The sequence below is a fragment of the Haemaphysalis longicornis genome, unplaced genomic scaffold (genome assembly GCF_048455015.1).
Source record: "Haemaphysalis longicornis isolate Haplotype H1 unplaced genomic scaffold, Haemaphysalis longicornis Haplotype H1 scaffold_1, whole genome shotgun sequence".
Classification (NCBI taxonomy): domain Eukaryota; kingdom Metazoa; phylum Arthropoda; class Arachnida; order Ixodida; family Ixodidae; genus Haemaphysalis; species Haemaphysalis longicornis.
In genome coordinates, this window is record NW_027526203.1 from 295,372,784 (window position 1) to 295,388,835 (window position 16,052).

Genomic DNA, 16,052 nt, shown 5'->3' on the forward strand with positions numbered 1-16,052 from the left:
AGGTAAAAATTTTGATTTTCCCGCTCAATCGTGCGTTTTCATGGTCCCAAATGACATCACAGGAACCGACCGCTCTGCAGCCTAGGGTCCCTTGATTCACGCATGCGCCGTACAGGGTGGAGACACGTATGCGCTGGCGCCGCCATTTTGGTCTACTCGCTCGCTGCCGAAACAAGTCATTGTATCAAAACCGCGCTACAATTATCGCCGCAACGGAGTTAACTGGCGAAGTTTGAATCATCTTATCTGTTTCGCGTTGCTGGGTCTCGTGGGAAACGAGAACAACGCTTTGCGCTGTTGACCCAACTGCAGCGGCACGGGACCGTTCAAAGGGTGTCTCCACCCTGTACGTTGGCGCTGGCACTAAGGTACTCGCGCGTTTGTTTACGTTATTGAAGCTAGATGGCGCCACCATACCGTGGCGTGTCGTTTTCTGCTTTTTTTTTCGTTCTGGGAGAAAATGGTTTCGTGAAACATAGTGCTCGCTCGACAAATATGTTCAGGTAAGACACCGTCGCGTCAATCAATCGGCCAGTGTCGTCTGAGACAACCCCAAAGCCCCGCAGTTCTATGCAGCTAAACAAGCATAGTGCGCGCAGTACCAACAGCAGTACGAAGCGGTACTTCTATGTTTACATGTGCTTTCGTAACTTACACTTACCACCATTCTTACGGCTTTAAAAAGAATGTGCCCTAAATTTAAGCGCAAATAGCTCGTTCGGGAAGCTTGTAAGCTCTGCCTAATTTGCGTTTACTTTCGCCGGCCTCCGCCAATCGCAGAACTGGCTCGAATGACATCATAGGTTCTGTTGCGGGAAATGAGCTAGTGGGTCGCATGGCCATTCCCTTTTTTCCTAATTATGTAGCTTATTTGAGCGAAGTTTATGTTAAAAGTGGTGTCAGTATGATTCTAACGAGGCAAGCTTTTGAATGAACCAAACTTGTGCTTTCTCTTCATGGCTCCTTTAAGAGGGTTCAATGCTGGTTGGCCACTCTCGACATGTCGTAGACACTCGAGTCACGGCGCGGGGATTAAAAAGAAGGTCCCCTTCACCCCGAGAAGTGAGAGTGGCGCTGGCTACCACCCCCAAGCACAGGAGCAAAATTACATTGACATAAATACCCCAGAAAGCGGGGAGGAAAATATCGCCCCGCCGGTAGCGTAGTGGTTATCGCACCAGACCGGTATTCTGGAGGTCGTGGATTCGCTATATATATATAGATAGATATACCGAATCACAATAGGAAATGAGGGGCTCGTAGAAATAACACAGAAATAAGGGTTGGCAGTCAAGAAAACTTCGGAAAGCAAAGGGGAGGATGTGGTAGGTCATTGAAACAGATAAAGAATTTGGAAAGCAAGAAAGAAAGTGGAGAAAAAATGCCCGCCAGGTGGGATCCGAACCCACGACCTCCAGAATACCGGTCTGGTGCAATAACCACTACGCTACCGGCGGGGCGATTTTCCCCTCCACTTTCTGGGGTATTTATGTTAAGGTATTTTTGTTTCCTGTGCTTGGGGGTGGTAGAAAGAGCCACTCGGACTACACGGGGTGAAGGGGACGTTCTTTTTAACCCCCGGGCAGTGACTCGAATGTCTACGACATGTCGAGAGTGGACAACCAGGGTTGAACCCTCTTAAGCTTCCTATGGCACCAAACTGCCAGAACCGAGGCCCTCGCTATGCATGTAGCGAATCAGAATAGGAAATGAGGGGCTCGTTGAAAATAACACAGAAATAAGAGTTGGCAGTCAAGAAAACCTCGGAAAGCAAAGGGGAGGATGTGGTAGGTCATTGAAACAGATAAAGAATTTGGAAAGAAAGAAAGTGGAGAAAAAATGCCCCCCAGGTGGGATCCGAACCAACGACCTCCAGAATACCGGTTTGGTGCGATAACCACTACGCTTTCTTTCCAAATTCTTCATCTGTTTCAATGACCTACCACATCCTCCATTTTCGTTCCGTGGTTTTCTTGACTGCCAACACTTATTTCTGTGTTATTTTCAACGATCCCATCATTTCCTATTCTGATTCGCTACATGCATAGCGAGGGTCTCTGTTCTGGCAGTCTTGGTGCCATAGGAAGCCTAAGAGGGTTCAACGCTGGTCGACCACTCTCGACATGTCGTAGACACTCTAGTCACGGCCCGGGGGTTAAAAAGAAGTTTCCCTTCATACCCGAGTAGTCCGAGTGGCGCTGGCTACCACCCCCATGCACAGGAAACAAAAACACCTAAACATAAATACCCCAGAAAGGGGAGGGGAAAATCGCCCCGCCGGTAGCGTAGTGGTTATCGCACCAGACCGGTATTCTGGAGGTCGTGGGTTCGGATCCCACCTGGCGGGCATTTTTTCTCCACTTTCTTTCTTTCCAAATTCTTTATCTGTAGCAATGACCTACTACAATATATATATATATATATATATATATATATATATATATATATATATATATATATATATATATATATATATATATATATATATATATATACATATATATATATTGTAGTGCGGAAGAGATACAAGTATCTCCTACCCTTTCAAGGAGATTGGCCATGGTAATACAGCTTCAAGGAAGATGAAGAACCAGTGAACCGGACAGGGATCATCATCAGCCTGGACCGCGAGAAGAGCGCGTGAGAGCCAGCCGTCAGCCCCGCTTGCTTCGGACTGCCTTCGCTGAGCGTCCTGCTGCCCTGCCTTCGCAAATAAACCCATCTTACAATATATATATATATATATATATATATATATATATATATATATATATATATATATATAGTTAGGAAATGCGGGGCTCGTTGAGGAAATACAGAAATACAGAAAGGCAGGTCGGCAGTCTACAACGCCAAAGGAGACATACGGGTGTTGTTGGGCTCTTTTTTTACTACGGTTAGTGAAGTTAACATTTTTAAATATACGTAAGAAAGAAAGAAAGAACGAAAGAAAGAAAAACACGCGACCGAACCCACGAAAGGCGTGGGTTCGGTCCCCACTCTGGGCGCGTGTTTTTCTTTCTTTCTTTCTTACGTATATTTAAAAATTGTTAACTTCACTAACCGTAGTAAAAAAAAAACCAACAACACCTCTATGCCTCCTTTGGCGTTGTAGACTGCCGACCTGTCTTTCTATATATATATATATATATATATATATATATATATATATATATATATATATATATATATATATATATATATTAGTGAGTCTAGCTTGGCCTCATTTTCAGTACTAAATGAGTTATATATATTTTTATGACCACTGCCGGCAAGTGACGAAGTATCCGTCCCTGAGAAATATAAGTTATTAGAAAAGATTCTTTGCCATGAGTCCTCAGGATTCCGTACGGGAAATAGAAGCAATACTGGTACACAGAACACTCACGTGCATTTCAGAAGCCTCTGATAAAAAAATTCCGGAGGAGTCACTGAAGGCTGCAGCCTTTTTTTCATGCTCAAAAAAGCATGCAAAGCAATTTAACGCGAGGTGAACATACAGCAACATATTTATTCACTGAGCATAAGCTATCCCTAACATAAGACAATGATGGTTAGTAGTCTTCGTCCTTCTCTTTAAAAATATAAATTATTCCTGTGTATATATTTAAATGTATTTTTTTGTGTACATGGCGTTCACACTCAAAAGGTAAAAACAGTAGAATAAAATTACCGATGACGCTACCGCCGCTGGTGCTTCAAGAGCGCTTGTGATCCTATGGTAAGGATTCGAAGGGATGAATGGAAAGTATGAAGGTAAGCCGTGCTCGTCTGCGCAATAATGATGAGTAAGATTTTAGCCCCAATAAGATTTTAAGTGAAAAAAAATTCCCCGCATTTCCCCGAGGGGAAGAATGTGAAAGTGCGAATGCACGAGTTGAATTTGCGCGGTTCGGTAATGTTCGCGAAAGAGAGATCACACACACACACAACTACAAAGAAAGAAAGATGCATTTATTCACAGACACCTATTTGTGTTGTCGTTGTACTTGATTGCTAGAGCGGATCTCAGCTTTGAAATTTCGTGTCAGTACTCCTTTAAGCGGGTGCATTAGCCCTTCTCACGCCCGATTCCTGGCCAATCCCCCACGTGGGTATGTGCCATGTCAGCGGCCAGGCAGCGTGCGCCCATCTCCCCCCGTTGCTAAGGAAGACGGGGAGCGCGCGCACCCGCAGCTGTTGCTATGCGGACTACGGCGGCGGACGATTCAGGCTCGCTTAAGAAGTGCATTCGCACTTAAAAGGTAGAGGCAACCCAAAGAAACCTCAACTGGTAGTGTCACTGGCAATGGAACTTCGGGGAGTAGGGGGAAGGCACCCCCCGGGAAATCCCGAAGGGTGCTCGAGCTCCCCCCCCCCCCTTCCCTCATCGGCGCCTATTGAGTAATTAACTACCTGGAAGAGCATAACATCATTTGCAAATACCACCACGGCTTTCCAGAGGGCTACCCATGCAACACTCAACTTGCGGGGTTCATTCATGGTTTACATTACCAGGTTGCATGAAATAAGTTGGAAGGGTTTCCGCATTTATTGCATGCGTCTGTGTGTGTTTGAGGGAACATTTTGGATAGCCGGGATTTGTTCGGGTAAGTTTTCATCTGGATTTGCCTCAGCGTTTAAGCTTCTGGGCCAGAAAGGTTCTTGTCCGGGTTGGGGAAAAGGGCTCGTTCACCTCTTTGGACAGTGAGGCATCCGCCAAAGCCACTTGGGAGGGGCTGCAGAAGGCTAGGACTGTTAGCCGCACGGTTTGTAAGATCTCGCGCAGCCTGGTCGGCCCTCTCGTTTCCCTCCAGCTCCTCGTGTCCTGGAGTCCAGACAATGAGGTGGAACTGATTCGACATTTTTGGCTCTAGTTTTTAAAGAAGCTTGTGAATCCTTCCATTTATAATACTTTGCATAGCCTTTTTGGAATCTCTTTGTTCAGGAAACAACACCACAAATACGGTCGCGCTATGGGAGGCAGCTCTGGCCAGCTCCGACTTCGGGGTTCAGAAGGACTTAATTCTTCGAGCCAGGAGAGGAGTAGAAGAGTCTGGGCCCTGGAAGGAGGGCACCACCCCTAAGACAAATCGTGACACCTATTCTTTTCCTAATAAACGTTTATTTCTCTCTCTCTTTCCGTTAACGCTGGTATCCAACCTGACGCAATTTTTCTTTATTTGTCCAAAGCCTCTGACCGGGTCCCTCATCACAGGTTGTTAATCAAATTAACACAGCTTAATATCCACCTCCTTTTACTCGCATGTATTACAGATTTCCTTTCAAGAAGAGTTCTGTTCACATCCGTCAATGACAGTTTCTCTTCTTTTGAGGAAGTCTACTCAGGCGTTCCCTAAGGCAGCGTGCTGGGCCCTTTGCTTTTTATCATTTCTATTAATGACTTGTCTAACACCGTTTCATCTCAAATCAGGCTATTCGCTGACGGTTGCGTGATCTGTCGCAAAATATCGTGCAAAGATGACGAACAGGCGCTCCAGGCTGACCTGGACTGTATAACCTCTTAGTGTTCTACATGGTTAATGTGCCTTAATAATTATAAAACAAAGCTTATCTCCTCAACTAATCGAGAATCTCGCGTTTCACCTTTGTACTCTTTTAATAATAGTGCAGTTGAGCTTACTACTAGTTACAAGTGCCTTGGAGTTTACCTTAGTTTGTACTTATTCCAGAATCATCACATTGACGTCGTACTTCCATCGACTAACCGCTCACTATGTCTCTTAAAACACAATCACATTATGAAGCATGCCCCGTCGCACCCACGTAAACTCGCTTACATCACACTCATACGGCCCAAAATCGAATATGCATCAGCCATTTGGGACCCTTATCAAGCTTACCTAAGTAACAACATGAACACACTTCAAAACCACGCAGTTCATTTCATCTTTTCAGTGTACTTCCATCATTTTATTGTCACAGCCTTGAAAATTCACGCAGGACTGTTAAACTTGTCGCAATGACGCAAAGCTTCACGTTTGACACTTTTCATAAACTTCATCACCCATCGCTTCATGACGACTTCTTTTGTTGGACCAGCTGCCATCCTTCTTAAACGCGACCATCCTTGCAAAGTTAGCGCTTATCATGTCATACTTTTAATTATTGATTGCTCATGAGGTTTAACGCGCCGACGCTACACAGGCGATGAGGCGCACCGTAGTGGAGGGCTTCGGATTAATTTTAACCACCTGGGGATCTTTATATCGAACACACGAAATATCGAACACACGGGCGTTTTCGCTTTTCGCCTCCATCGGAAAAGTGGCCGCCGCGGTCTGAATCGAACCCGCGTCCCTGGGCTCCACACTTTGAATTACTCACGGTCGTTCATTACACGCATAATTGTTGACTGGCAGCACTGCCATCACACATAGCCACCGTCATTGATGCTGTCGAATTTTATGAATTAATACTCATAGACGTTGTAAATTGAAAACAGATCTATCACTTTGTATTCTATAACTCCTGACACATCGTTCTTTTAGGTGCGGAGTACCTTAGGACCGCACAATGTCCGTCCTCGTCCATCCGTGCGCACACCACCATCAAGCGAAAATCAAGCGAAATTCGATTTGAGCCGTGAGTTGCAGTTTCATTTAGGGAATAATCAAGGTGCAACTCACGGCTCAAATCGAATGACGGTCTGGGCGTAAATCGGATGTCATTTGGGGCGCAACTTGGGTGCTATTTCGAGTCCCCATACTCCGCACCCTCGCCATCGTCCACGGAGTGGAGATGCTGCCATTTTTTGTTTTGTACCGCGATTTGTTTGTGGCTGCTTCCTTAATGTTTATGGTATTTTACATGTTATCTGGAGGTAATATTACCTTGTCCTATTTGTACCCCCGCATGCGCTGTTCTCTCTGAGTTTCCTTTAGCACAGTGAATATTCTTTTTTCTTGTGCTTACAACCCCTTATGTAATACCCTCCTGCCGAGGGCCTTTAGAGGTATGTTGAATAAACAAATAAATACATGAGAGGCGCCAACCCTCATGCCCGGTACAAAGACGTAGCACGGTCAAGATGGCAAGAGGAAAATGTACGCTGAGGAAAGGCAGTGCCAAGGAGAATAAGGGAGAGGGAAGAGCGCCCTGTTCGCCGCATTGCGGCGCGCAGCTGTTTGCAAGAATTGTTCATGGACGTCCCAGGATTTTGTCTCGATGAGACAAATCAGACCGCCAAGGTGACAGGGCGCTGTGGAAAATAGTGAGAAATTTTCGTACACTGAAAGGACTTTCAGTGCACGAAAAATGTGTGCACCAATGCACACATCAGTTCAGTGCACCAAAAATAAAATATTTCAAACAAGAATGCTTACATAAAACGAAAAGAATAGGGAGGCTCAAGTGCGGCTGGTGTGGCTTTTGGGGGAAACTGGCGTTTGCACCCACCTGCCATGTCCTGGACAGAGCAGTCAGTCACCATGGTCTCAGAAGAACCAAAAAGCAAGATAAGTGAAAATGGCAGTTAGGGTAGTAAGCTCATGATGGCAGTAAGCAAAGAATTAAAGGCGAGTACAAAAATAACAACCAAAATAACGGTGTATTTTTTTCCGTTATGGTAAAATAATTTCACAGCTTAATGACCATGACATGATTTCAGCTCGTTCTTACTGGGCATGATTAGGTTTTAATCAAAGTTTCTCCTTGGGTGTGACATCCGAAGTGGGGCATTTACAAAAATTAGAATTTCGAAAATTTTGCATTTTTGAAATTGCACATTGAGCAGAAATATAATTCCCCAGGGCATTTAGAGGGACCCTGCAGCACTTACCATCTAGTACTCGGAATGCATTTTGGGGTAAAGTCTATTGTCCCAGACTCCCAGCAATCTCGTACCGCAAGAATTATGAAAATCCGTTCACTATCACCGAAACTACGCGATGAGAAACCGCGCATAGTTGTTCCATCTCAACTCGACCGCAGACAGCGCGATGAAAGCTGCGCGCTGTCTCCCGGAGAGGGGGGCGGTTCGCAGCGTTCTCTTCGGCGGCTTTCGCTATATCACAGGTCGAGGAGTTTTCTCATTTTCTCCGCAACGTGGAGGGGACTATTTCCAGTCTGGCGCCACATAAAGGCAGGCATGACTGCCTGCTCGCAAGCAAGCGCTCAGGCTGGTAGGGCGTTTTTGAAGCGATAAACTTTTGTTGTGAAGTGGTCTCGTTGGAAGGGGAGTATTGAGTTCGTTACTCAAACTCCGCGCGCATTCAAAGCACAAAGGAAACGTCAAAACTGTGCGTACAGGCTTAGGCATAGGAAAGGTTGGTACACAGCGCCGACGACGGCGGATCGTCACAGGAAATGCGAGAAATAGGCCGCGGAGTTGAGCAGTGACAGCCAATAGGAAAGCCATGGCCGCAATGACGTCGTTTAGGCCATGCAGAGGTGCATAATAAGGAAAATGGATTACAGCTCAGTTAGTTTTTTCGCGTCTTTCACAGCGATTTGCGCACTCACCACTTCATGTGCACGTGTAATATTTGACTCAGGTATTCCTGGCAGTGTAATCTAAACGTCGCGCAGGTTTACTTGCACTGCGCAAAGAGTGTTGCAGCGTCCCTTTAAGTTTGCTCACGTGCTTTGAACGCGAAAGTTTTACGGCTTCCCCTGACGATGCGTGATTGAGTGGGCAGGCGGGTCAGTGAGTGGGTGCGTGGGTGGGTGGTGGGTGAGTGAGTGAGTGAGTGAGTGAGTGAGTGAGTGAGTGAGTGAGTGAGTGAGTGAGTGAGTGAGTGAGTGAGTGAGTGAGTGAGTGAATGAGTGAGTTTAAGTGAGTGAGTGAGTGAGTGAGTGAGTGAGTGAGTGAGTGAGTGAGTGAGTGAGTGAGTGAGTGAGTGAGTGAGTGAGTGAGTGAGTGAGTGAGTGAGTGAGTGAGTGAGTGAGTGAGAGGCGCCAACTTGTCTTTATTAGTGTAGATTTATGTTGCCGTAGCGAACCTGAATTGAACTTGCCATAGTGTCATGTGGCTGTAAGCAACAGAACAAAGTCCTAAGCAGGTAGTCTTTGACATTGACATTGACATTGTTTTATTAAGTAGTTCGGTACAGTTTTCACAAAAACAGGGTTTTACAGAAGGAGGTCCCATGGAAAAAATCCGACAGGGGGACCTCCCGTTTCATAATGCAAACAAAATATCATTGGGGAGATATACACAACGATAAAAATAGAACACAAAGGAACAAATTCATACAAACAGTTATTCATTGGTAGTAAATTCGAGTACTGCGCATGTGCGCAGTAGGTAGTTCAAAAAGTTATCATGTATATTTTTTTCTTGTGCCGTAAGCACAGGCACCAACTATACCTTAGGTTGAGCGGGGAAAGATGCAGGCGATCAGAGTTTGATTATGAGAGTGTACCGAGTATGTATTTTCTTACAGACCTATAAAAAGAGTACTGGGAGGGGTACGATTTAAGGGAAGGGCGTAAGGCATTCCAGATGGTGGCAGCAGAAAATAACAGTGTTTGTTTTCCTTAGTTGGAACGGACAGTTGGAAGCAATATATTATGTTGCATTAAAAACATGGTGTTGTTTGTGTTAAGCAAACATGTTCTGCCAAAGGACGAGAGAAATTCAGGATTATCTCGTAAACGGGAAATAAGTACGCATAGCTGAAGATCAAGTTCGAGAGAGAGGGTTAGGATGCCAAGGTGGTGGAAGATGGGTTTTACAGTAGATCGGCAATCACTGAATGTAAGCAGACGGACGGCTTCATTTTGAAGACGACGCAGTGGTGCAAGATGGGTATTATACGTGTTGCCCCAAGAAGACAAACAATACGTAAGGTGGCTGTGAATGAACGAGAAATATACCGATCGTAGAATGAACAATTGGAAAAAATAACGGGTCTTAATGAGGACACGAATGCCGAATGCAATTTTTGATGTAACCGATCTTATGTGTTTGTCAAATGTCATATTTCTGTCTAGGATAACTCCAAGAAACGTAGTATAATCTGATGAATAGATGACGTGATTGTCAAAAATGATGGTGTATTTGTAAGTTCTTTGTGAGCGGAATGAAAGATCATGAAAGTGGTTTTTGAGCCTGTTAATTTGTAACAGGTTATTTTGGCACGAGCAGTTAACCTCTTCAAGATCGGTCGTTAACTTTTCTATTAGAATAGAGATGTCGTTGTCGCAAGAAAATATTGTCGTAACTTCAGCGTAGATGATACAGTTACTGTTGTTGAGGCAGGTAGGAAGGTCATTGATATATATAAGGAATAGTAGGGGACCTAAGATAGAACCCTGAGGAACGCCCTGGTTGACGATTCTTGGGTCAGACATAGCGCTGCTGAATTTCACAGACTGGCTTCGGTTGCTTAGGTAATTTTTTATGAGTAAATGGTCCGGGCCACATACACGAAGCGATTCTAGTTTTTGCAACAAGATATTATGATTGATAGTGTCGAATGCTTTTGTAAGATCAATGAATACGGCTCCCGCGAAAAGGTGATTATTTGAACTCTGTTTGATATAGTCCGTAAGCTCAATAAGTGCAAGTTCCGTTGAATAATTAGGCCTGAAGCCAAACTGTTGCGGTGTTAAAAAAACTGGATTTTGTGAGGTAGTTCATTAATCTCGATACAATCAGCTTTTCAATCAGTTTACTAAAAAAGGGCAGTATTGTTATGGGGCGGTAGTTAGACAAGATATTTCGGTCACCCTTTTTGAACACTGGTACTATATTACCTTTCTTTAGTTCATAGGGAAAGGCGCCGCTTTTGAATATTGTGTTGATTAAATGCACAAGAACGGTCGAAATATCGTCAGCGACTGCCTTTACTTTAGCAGGGCAGATGTTGTCACTGTTGTCAGTGTCAGAAAATTAATATACGTTTCTCAAATCTTTTTTCGCACCCAGGGGTTGCGCCAGATGTGAAATCAGAATGGAGTCCAAGCAAGCAAGCTCGCCGGACGAAATGCCTGGAGCAAATCTATGCAGCTCCGTTATGATGGACGATACCGGGTGCAAGGTTCCCGAAAAGGCAAGTCATCATTTTTACTTGTGTCCTTATTCTCTTGCAAATCCATTAACACAGCCTATAACTGAATTTTAGAAGCCAGAAATCAGACATTTCTACACCACACTTCAATTCCAGCTTCTTTAGAGAACGACCGTGTTTAATGACAACTTTCTCTTTCTTCGTTAGATCTGAACTAGTAAAAAAAATCTCCCGACTAATATTTATGAAACTGCGATTCGTAATAAGAAAGTGTGCGTAAAATGGTGGGCCTCTAAGCAACGGCAAATCAGCCTTCGATGTAAAACAGAGGGCTGAGATTTATACCCCTTTGTTTAACGTTATCCTTATCTGTCGTTCTGCCTATTGTGTTAGAATTGTTAATATAACCACCTCTAACCTAGTCATACATCAAACCGTCTTCTTTCGTGAATGAACTGCAAAACAAATAACTTTTTTTTTAACTTTTACAGAGCGATTTCACGCTATAAGGCGCGCCGTGGTTGAGGGCCATGGATAAATCTAAACCGTGGGGTTCTATACCGCGCGTATAAATCTAGTACACACGAAGGCTTTCTTTTTCCACCTCTCCTCCATCAAGTACGCAAAAAACTATGCGGAAGATGACACCGAAGGTAATGCGAAGTTCAAGGTCCGACGAAGCAGCCACAAATTATTCGCCATCGATGATGTGATGCTGCACCAGTTTTGCGATGATTTGCACTTGGCCGGCTCGGCATTTTTCCCGATTGCACGCGCAGAACGTCATCGGTGAACCACAATCAGCCAGTCATGTTACTGGCAGCACAAAATTGATTACCCCGACATTTCTGCTCGAAAAGTGCATCGGCAGCGGCGAACTCTTCTTTCTTTCTGTAATATTGGGCTTGTTCTCCGTCTACCTCACGAGCGTGAAAAAGCGGAATCTGCCTTGTCTGTCCAACGAGGGATACGGCCTAGCACCATCACGCTGCCACTGGTGAAACCTCGTGCTTTTCTGGGATATGTACTTCCGGTGGTCGCCCCATTGCTACGTACTCAAGCGGTTTGGTTGAAGAAAGAAGAAAACGACCCGGTAACTATAAGTGAGATGAGAACTTAACCATGTCAGGGGAGAGGAAAGGGTATTGAAGAGGATATACAAGGAAAAAATTATTTATTTATTTATATATTTATTTATTTATTTATTTATTTATTTAGCTGATTGTTAGTTCGTTAGTTAGTTAGTTGGTTAGTTAGTTAGTTAGTTAGTTGGTTGGTTAGTTAGTTAGTTAGTTAGTTAGTTAGTTAGTTAGTTAGTTAGTTAGTTACCCTCCGGGCCCAAAGGGTGTTACAGAGGGGAGTGAGTTACATCCTGTGTAACAGAAAAAGAAAAGCAGAGCACAAATATAAGCCGAAACAAACGACATAAACATAAACATTCACCACAACAGGTTGCTTACCGCAGATCGAAAAGCAGTCTCATCTCTTATCGCAGCAACAGACGAAGGAAGGCGGTTCCAACTAACGCAATTTCCGGGGATAAACGACTCATGGAAATGCTTTGTATGGCAGGATAGAACGATAACTTTGTGCTGATGATCAATGCGGGCTGAAATATAAAATGGCGAAGACAGTAACTGTTGTGTTAGAATGGGAGTTTTGTGATATATTTTGTGAAAAAGACACAACCGAAATAATTTCGTCCGATGGTCGAGCAGTGGTAAAGAAAGGTTTGATTTCATGGCTGTGACGCTTGATGTGCGATGATAATTGGAAAGAATGAAGCGCGACGCACGATTTTGGACTTCGTCAATTTCTACAATGGGTGATTCTTGACCGGGATCCCATACAGAAGCCGCCTACTATAATTTTGAACGAACTACACACTTTTAAAGAAGCAACTTTAGGGAACTAGGAGCTATATAAAAACTTCGCAGGAGGTGGCCTAACATACGGTTAACGTTATTAACGACACAACAATGTGAAGTTTCCGCGACAGGTTATATGTTAAGTGTACGCCTAGGTATTTATAACATGAGATAGTTTCGAGGGGGACGTCGTTAGCAAAGTAGTTAGGTGCTGCAGAGTAAGTTCAAGAAACGCGCATGCATTTACATTTATTAGTATTAAGATGAATTTTCCAGAACTTACACCATTCCATAACTTGGGTAATATCGGGCTGTAAAGTGCTAATATCAGATGTGCTAGTTATTTCCCGATAAATTACACAATCATCAGCAATAAGGCGGATTGATGAGAGGATGTTAGTCGGAAGTCATTGATGTAGATCAAAAAAAGTAAAGGCCCCAACACACATCCTTGGGGAACACCTGAGCAAACGGAACATAAAGGAGAATCGAAGTTATTTACAGTAACAAATTATGAACAGTTAGTTAAGAAGCAACGCAGCCATGCAAGCACGTCAGTATCCAAGTGAAGATTATTAAGTTTAAGAAATAATAGTTCCTTTGATACAGTGCCGAAAGCTTTTGCAAAATCAAGAACTATGCAGTCCGTAATCAACCCGCGACCAGAACCGAGTGAATATCATGAGTGAAACATAAAAGCTGCGTTTCACATGAGAATGATTTTCTCAACCAGTGCTGTGAATCACTCAAAAACGAATTGTCTTCCAAAAATTTGGTAACGCAAGAATAGATGACGTGTTTCATGAGTTTTCATTAAATGCTAGTTAATGACACTGGGCGAAAATTGTGTGGGGGATGTTTATCCCCAGACTTGTGCAAGGGAACCACCCTCCCACTTCCAATCATTCGGAATACAGCTAGTTTCAAGTGATTGCGTGAACAGTTTTGTCAGGAACACAGAACAATACAATTTTGTGTTGATGAGAAATTTAGAATTGATGTTGTCAACTTTACATGATGACGTAACTTCTTGTTTTTCAATTAAACGTAAAATGCCAGAGATGTCAAATATAATTGGTTCCATAGGAAGTACCTCAAGAGATTGGTATGCCGGACACATGGTAACAGTAGATGTGGAGAACGCAGAGGTGAACACATCATTAATGACCACAGCACACTCATCACCAGGAACCGTAGCTCCATCTGGGGTTTTAAGAGTAATTGTTGAGTTATCCTTATTTTGGATAATGATATTCCATAATAGCTTGAGGATATTTACTAGTATACATGCTAGCGTTGTATTTAAAAATGAATTCCGAACCTCTTTCAGTGCAAATTTGTACTGGGTGGCGGTTAACCTGTATGCATGACATTGTGATTGAGAGCTCGGGAATTTTGGGGATCGGAATAAGCGTTTCTTTTTGCTTCACAGCCTCTTCAATGATCGGTTATACCATGGCGCCTGCCTGCTAGGTTTTATCGTTTTAATTGGCACAAAGTCACTCAATAAAGACGGTACCTTCCTTCTAAAAAATTCCAATTCTCATTAACCGATCTCTCATCAAAGCTCAGTAAAACTCTGTCGAGAAATGAAGCAGGCTCACGATTTATTGCGTCAAAACCTGCCCTTTTGTAGTCCTGGATTTGCTTTCGGTAGTTTGCGCGACGGAAAACAGGAAAATTTACTGTGAAGTGCAGAATTCAATGGTCGCTACCGCCATGTAGTTACGTAATAGGAGAACTGATTTCAGGCACAGAAGAAAGTATACCGTCTAAAATACTACACGTTGTCAACATAACTTTTCTAACCTGAGTAACGAGTGGGAAAAAATATAAAATCACCACACAGGCTCAAAAAATTGACTCATTCATTCGCGAAGGGACTATAGGTTGAGGAGGTACCATGGACCACACAATGCTTGGGTAATTAAAATCGCCGATTAGAATTATGAGAACATTCGAAATACGTACAATGATATTGTTCAAGGCATCATGAAGCCCACCGACGAAAGAGGGACAAGTCGAAGGTGGTCGATAACAAACCCCTAAAATAAGTTTCTTGGAGGAAATACCGATCTCCACCCAAGTGACTTCTAAATCACAGGTAACAGAAATTGGAGATGAGAAAAGGCTATCTGCGATCCAATTAATACACCCCCTCCGCAACCTTCTCCCCTATCACGACGATAAACCTTGAAGCTTTTTGCACATCTGAAAAGTTCACTGTTCGCCACCACGTTTCAGTTGAGGCGATCACGTCTGCGTCACTATAATCAATGACACTTCAAAGGTCATCGCGTTTCCATAATAAGCTTCGAATATTTGTGGAAAAAAAAGGGAAACTTTTTGCGCTGGCGCCAGACCCCCACCCGTCGCTGACCGTTAAACTACTGCATCTGCTGACGAGCAGGCAGTCGCAGTTTCTCCTTCTGAAGCGTTAAAATGGGCAAACAGGCCTGGTAGCTCAAAGACTGTAATTAGCGTGATTGTAGCTGTAGCAGTTTTTATTCACGTAAAGTTTTCTATATATCAGCTTGTATGGCGAATTTCGCGCTTTACCAAATTCAATCAGCTTCTTGCTTGCCGCGTTGGCAGGGAATAATCTTCGTGCACTGTCCGCAAGCTTCGAAGCAGAAAGCAGAACGTTTTGCTTCATTTTAAAGGAAAAAAATTTGGCTACTTTTGTTTGGTGTGAAGTTACCAATCCTGTGTGACCGTTCAATTTCGTCATGGCATATAGACAGTTTCAAAGTGCTAGAGATGACGTTAATTAGCTTTTTCTCAGTCGCTTTCCATTTTTCTGAAGGTTCATCAGGCAAGCCGTGAAATAACAGATTGTCCCACCGCATCCTGTCTTCTAGTTAGGCCTAACCAGCGAGTAAACTGTCACTTTTGCGTGCGAGACAATTCGACACCTGCTTTAGGTTTTATAGTTCGGTTTGCATAGTACTGGTGGCCGATGTTTTAGGTTCGAATGCTGTAAGTCGCTTTTCCATGTCAGTAATGCTCATTTGCATTGATTCCTGGCTTTTTAGGGCGTCTTTTACTGAGAGGATTAAATCTATCTGATCTTTCTCTCTTTCAAGTGAACGTGAATTGACCTCCTTTCGCATGGCGAACATAGCATTGAACCGGTCCAGGGGAGGTCCAGCCAAAAGTTCTGGAGTGATATCTGTCAGCGACGCCTTCGCACGTTAAGGGTTGGAAGTGGGTGAGATTATTATTCCAG

The 16,052-nt window shown here is 43.7% G+C and overlaps 2 protein-coding genes across 3 annotated transcripts in view; one reads left to right on the forward strand and one right to left on the reverse strand.

The window, feature by feature from the left end:
• Nucleotides 1-16,052, reverse strand: part of LOC144148403 (cytochrome P450 3A5-like) — a 157,972-nt gene that overhangs the window by 117,775 nt on the left and 24,145 nt on the right. The window lies entirely within an intron of this gene.
• The window catches only part of LOC144148386 (uncharacterized), a 105,329-nt gene that overhangs the window by 16,167 nt on the left and 73,110 nt on the right, over nucleotides 1-16,052 (forward strand). For both annotated transcript variants that reach the window (XM_077679929.1, XM_077679937.1), the window contains exon 2: nucleotides 10,874-10,997. In XM_077679929.1, coding sequence (XP_077536055.1) covers nucleotides 10,899-10,997 — 99 coding nt within the window. In that variant the 5' untranslated portion in view covers nucleotides 10,874-10,898. The remainder of the gene's footprint in view (nucleotides 1-10,873; nucleotides 10,998-16,052) is intronic.